Source organism: Folsomia candida, unplaced genomic scaffold (genome assembly GCF_002217175.1).
Source record: "Folsomia candida strain VU population unplaced genomic scaffold, ASM221717v1 Fcan01_Sc025, whole genome shotgun sequence".
Taxonomy (NCBI): Eukaryota; Metazoa; Arthropoda; class Collembola; order Entomobryomorpha; family Isotomidae; genus Folsomia; species Folsomia candida.
The window spans coordinates 27,483-33,221 of NW_019091217.1; the positions used below are offsets into that span (position 1 = coordinate 27,483).

Sequence of the window (5,739 nt, forward strand, 5' to 3'; positions counted from 1 at the left end):
GCTACCAACGGTATGAAATTTACTACCACTGCGGTAGCGTGTGTATATATAATCACCGTAGTTAATATCATTTACTACAGGAATATTTTTAGTCGAAGTATTACCAGACAAAGTACATACTGTGTATGTCACTCCTGTTAAACCACGAATTATGCTCATTTATACAATACGCAATTAAAATAATTATGAAAATCCCTACATAATTAAGTAACTACCTGTATGTTATAAGTATACTCTCGGAAGTTAGGTATTGATTTTTAAAAGATTTCAATACCAAAAAGGCAGTAATATCAATCTTTCATTATGTGGTAATGATGCACGGTATTGTATTATTACTGCACTATGTAGTAAATAGTACCGGCAGTAGTATTAATGAAATCAATACTGCTCGAGTAATGATTTGCACGATTGGGGTATTGTAATAATACTGTAGCGGAAATGTCTCGAGTTTGTCCGTTGAAAATAAGCGTGCCCGGCATTAACTCACCGAACGAGCACGAATAAAGAAGTTGCAAAAATGAATTCGTCCAAATTAGTTCGTGTGTCAAATTCTCGTCGACCATTAAAATTAATTTCATCTAATGGAAGTTTGGAAGAATTTGAATTATCTGGTAAGAAAGCTATTTTGTTAAGTATCGTTTTTTGTGTATTATTATTATATTTTTAAGATAAATAAATAAAAGGTAAAACAAAATATAATTTTCAGTTCGACGGAACTACGAGTTAGATAACGATTCAGTCATCCAGTTTGAAGACGACCATGGGGCAGCTATAAATGCTGAGACGTTTCCAATCTTGCTGTCGATTTTTCCCATTGCCGATATTGGATTTAAATTAGTCGGCGAAGAAACAGCAGAAATAGCTATTGATTTATCCAGCCAGCAACTTATTGGTATTTTTTTAATACCTGTGATACTAGCTCTATTTATATCATTTCTTTTATGATAATATTGTCGTGATTAATTTTCCTAGCCGACTTTTCAATCCCATCATTCAGCGTTGATAATAGTTTCAAACAGGTTGAGTTTATTAATTTTTAATTCAATTGAATTTTATATTAATTTTGTAACTTTGCATTTTTATAAACATATTTTGTTGCTTAAGTTCATGTTTAATTTGTTTTTCCAGGTTCTAGATTGTGTGATTCATCAGAATAAGCAAATTTCCGCAATTGTTGCAGCTTGCAATTATAAAGGGTTGGTAGATGACAAGGCAGCAACGTTTCTGATAAAAGAATTTGTTTTCAAGCTTGTTGAGTTAAAAGGGTAAGAATTTATGAAGTTTAAACAAATGTTCATTCAGCATTAAAAAATTACATAAATTAATGTTAACAAAATTTAAAATTTAATTTAAAAAGCGAATCTCCAAGTCCAAGCGATCAAAAACAATTAGCCGTAGCTCTAATCGACATTCTTCCTTGTTGGCGGTACCCAGAGTCAAAAGAAGGACTGGTAGGTTTTTAAAACTATTTTTTTTATTACTAATTGTTAGACTACGTGATTTATTTCTACAAAATCTAGGACATATTATATGACGATGTTGGTCGTTCTGGATTAATTCAAACCAGGCTAAGGAATATTCACTTAAATCTTAAGACCACGAAATCTGCTCCTAGGGGAAAAAAAACTAAAAGTGTTTCGAAAGGAGGGCCAAGAAGTAAAAAGATAATTCAAGACGTGGCCCACTGCGACGAATTAATTCTGAGTCTAAACGCCATCTGTGTTAAGTCTGGAGCTACAGAAGTACGTAAATTAATGGAGGAGACATTTCAACACAGAAATCAGCTGCGAAATGAAAACCCACAGTCAATCCTGTTAGTTTACAAAAAATTTGAAGAGTGTAATTTTTTGGTAATTTGTATTTACTTATTTATCTTTTTAAATAATTATATAAATGTAATAATTTGACATTGTGAGTTACTATAGATTTCGTTTGAGTTTTCACTTTTGCACGAGGAATCCCAATTTAATTTTACTACGATTTGGCCACATTTTGCAAAAAATCTACTAGACAAAATTGGACAGATAAGTCAGACCCCCTCACTTTCCAAGTTTATTTCCGAGGAGGCTGGTACGTAAAATGTTTAGAATTAAGCGATATTATAATTTAGCCACATTTCTGTCCTTTTAAATTTCTTGAATTTTGTACATAAAGGTAATTGGGATACTGAATTGGCTGCGTTTCTTGCTCTACTTTATTTAATACCTCCAGCAGCCCAGGGAAAAGGAAAGGGAAGCCGCAGCTCAATTTCAGACGCAAGGAATTTAATGGTTTCTTATTATAAAGTAGCTAATTTATTTTGTATGCAATTAGAATTAGCTAAAAATTTACAAAAACTAATTTTTGAAATTTTCAACAAAGACTGGAACGCCACTTCAATCCATTGTGGACACTTGGAGTGACGACAAGAAGCAGCCAAATCTGTTGTGCTTAGGGGACAACAAAAATCAACTGGCATCTTTTTTTATCGTTGTGGACAGAGTTCTCCTCCCCATCGATGCTAAAAGTTCTACTGAGGCAATTGACCTTCTCTTCAAGGCACACTACGTTTTTGCCGCCGAATACGACAAAAATCTGCAAGGTCTTTGGAAATTTCTGCAGGTTTATGTTTACAAAATTGACGTCGACAACACAGATCTCTCTAGGAAAGTGAAAAGTATTTTTGTTCAGTTGAGTAGTATTTTTGTTCAGTTGAGTAGTATTTTTGCCGAACTAAAATAATGTTTTCTTGTCCCAATTGCCAACAACTATTTTTAGGAGTAAATGAATTTAAGCACCACTTGATATACATACATAATTATGGACATAGCAAATTTAGTCAAATAATCTGTCCCTTTTCTGGTTGTAGTGAACTTTTAAATACATGGAGTTGGTTTTTACGCCACATTAAAGCCCACGAAAGTTCTCCAGGTTCCCCTATGTTAAATACATATTTAGAGTCCAATTTAAGCAATAACTTAGATTTCAGTAGCTTTAACTCATATTCAAATGAAAGTAATTCACTGCATAATTCAGAAACGTTTGAAAATATTACCGTCGACACCGGTATTAAAATAGTTTCCGAGATTTTAGGTAATTTTTGTTCGTCTATATTAGCAAACGGTGTTAATAATACAAAGGTAGATTTTATTATTAATGAGATGAAATATTTATTTACACAAATAATTGATTTAATTTCGAAAATAGGAGTTCAACAATTTGGTGAACAGTTATAGAGATATTTTCAGCACAAATACATTCCTTAATTTCTGGATTTGATAAAGTAAAATCAGCCTACTTGCGGCAAAAAATATATGAAAATAGCAATGATCTAATTTTACCTGTAGAAATATGTTTAGGAAAAAGATTCGAAGTTAAAGTTAAAGATACTAAAAGGCAGCAGGTATTTGTAGAAGATACGTTTATGTACGTACCTCTGTTAAAAACAATTGAAAAGATTCTTCAGATTCCACAATACTCTTATTATTTTAATTCCAAATTTAATAACAGTAACACAATTAAAACTTTCTCTGACTCAATATCTTATAAGACAAATCCACTTTTCTCAAGTTACCCTAAGTCAATTCAGGTTCAATTGTTTTACGACGATTTTGAAACCGTTAACCCATTGGGGTCAAAAAAAGGCGTTCACAAACTTGGAGCATTATATTTTACCTTACGCAATTTGCCAGACTTTTTAAATTCACAGCTATCTCAAATTCATTTACTTGCTCTATTTTATAGTGAGGACGCCAAAAAATATGGTTACCACTCAATTGTAAAACATATTTTACCTGATTTTAAAATTTTAGAGTCCGCTGGAATTGCAATTGGTGAAACAAGATTTCGAGGCACGCTCTGTTCAATTGTTCATGACAATTTGGGAGGAAATTCATTATTAGGCTTTACAGAATCTTTTAATTCTAATTATTTTTGTAGAATTTGTTTTATTTCTAAGTCTGAAACCCAGCTTGAATTTGACCATGATAAAATGCCATTGCGTAACGTTAATAATTACGATGTGCATTTAGCTTCAAATTCTTTCGGTGTTCAAAGTCTATGTGAGTTTAATAACCTTAAATATTACAATTTTTTAGACTCACCCACAGCTGACATAATGCACGATCTTTTAGAGGGGGTTGTCCCATATGAGATTAAATTAGTTTTAAAGAAATTAATTAGTTTAGGGTGTTTCAGCCTCGAAACAATTAACCACCGGATAGCGGCGTTTGATTTTGGATATCTTGAGTCAAAAAATAGACCAACACAGATTAAATTAGATGGGACAGGAAATAGGATAGGCCAAAAAGCAGCCCAAGCGTGGTGCCTAATTAGATTTTTGCCAGTTATATTGGGTGACCTACTTACGGAGGCTGAACATTTAGAATTTTGGGAACTATTGCTGCAACTATTAGAATGTATGAGCTATATATTTTCTCGCGAATTTAGTAAATCATCAATTTTATCGTTAAAAATCTTAATTATTAAACACCACAAACTTTTTAAAACTTTATTTCCAGAACAAAATTTAATCCCAAAACAGCATTTTATGACTCATTATCCTTATATTATTGAAAAATCAGGTCCCCTAATTTCTCTTTGGACAATGAGATTCGAAGGGAAGCATAATTATTTTGCACAATTAGCGCACAATAATAGAAATTTTACAAATATTTGTTTTTCCCTAGCAAGAAGACACCAGCAATACAGGTTTATTCAGAATTAGTGGCAAAGTTAAAGTTTATCATAGCTCTGTATCCCCTAGGCCAAATTGGGAAATTCAAAGTGTTTTGTGGAGAGTGGTTCATGATAGTGTTTTCACATTTTTTTCAAATTTCTAAGTCTAATTGTGGATTCACAAAATGACACCAAAGTGGTCCATGCCGTGAAAGCCGTTTGCAAAGCTGGAATGATTCCTAAAAAAATTGTAGAAGAGCTTAAAAATCAAAAAATTACCGTTTTGCTTAGGTAAGTGTACAGACTAAAGAATAGAAAAGGAAAAATAAATATTTCGATAAATCTGAGGCTTCCACAACCTCCGAACCACTACCCCCAGAAAATGCGAAAACCGACGCTCACCACATAAATATGTCGTGACGCTGAAATATAATCTTTTTCGGCACAAAATAAGTTGTATCTGAAAGCAGGGGTCCCCTACTTTATAATAAAATCAATCAATCTTAAAATATTAGGTGATAAGGCAAAAGAAATTATACCAGACTATACTAAAATGAAGTGTCATCATCAACTACGGTAATCCACTTGGCTTGTACCAAAGTCATGTATGGGAAAAGAAATCTGATTTAATTACCATTAAATCAGGGACAACTTTTCATGCTAATAAATCATCTGCAATTATGAATATCATATTTTACGCCTTAAAATAAAATAAAGTATTGTGAGCATCAAAAAAACTTAAAAGTTTGTCGTCACGATTTTAATAGCTGACGATTTCATTAGTCACACGGTACACCGAGCAATTGCATTTTACTCAAATGATAATATAAATGTTCCCTAACATGTCCAGAAAGATTTTAATTAGTTTTTGGAATTTTATTATTGACATTGAATTGACACGATACCTAAAATGAGTCATTTTTTGATAATTTTAGTACATTTGACTTCGCCAACATCATTGCCCAGTATCAACTCATTTTTTGAAAACTATTATGAATTGTACTTGTTTCATATAAAGAAATACTAGTTATGTAAAATGATGCACTTTCCGTGCTATTTTTCTGATTTGCAGCATCAGAACAG

The 5,739-nt window shown here is 32.3% G+C and overlaps 1 protein-coding gene across 1 annotated transcript; it reads left to right on the forward strand.

The window, feature by feature from the left end:
- The first annotated feature begins 483 nt into the window (after positions 1-483).
- LOC118438748 lies at positions 484-5,512 on the forward strand. Its single transcript, XM_035859455.1, has 9 exons — positions 484-611; positions 707-892; positions 973-1,019; positions 1,129-1,265; positions 1,358-1,451; positions 1,521-1,850; positions 1,926-2,070; positions 2,155-2,285; positions 2,362-5,512. Exons 1-9 carry the CDS (start codon positions 518-520, stop codon positions 2,719-2,721), a joined length of 1,524 nt encoding a protein of 507 aa, XP_035715348.1. The 5' UTR covers positions 484-517; the 3' UTR covers positions 2,722-5,512.
- The last annotated feature ends 227 nt before the right edge of the window (positions 5,513-5,739 follow it).

Coding starts and splice junctions, on each gene's coding strand:
- LOC118438748 (XM_035859455.1), top strand. CDS start 518: ATGAATTCGTCCAAATTAGTTCGTGTGTCAAATTCTCGTCGACCATTA. Junction 1,266..1,357: donor AAGCTTGTTGAGTTAAAAGG/GTAAGAATTTAT, acceptor TAATTTAAAAAG/CGAATCTCCAAGTCCAAGCG. Junction 1,452..1,520: donor CAGAGTCAAAAGAAGGACTG/GTAGGTTTTTAA, acceptor TACAAAATCTAG/GACATATTATATGACGATGT.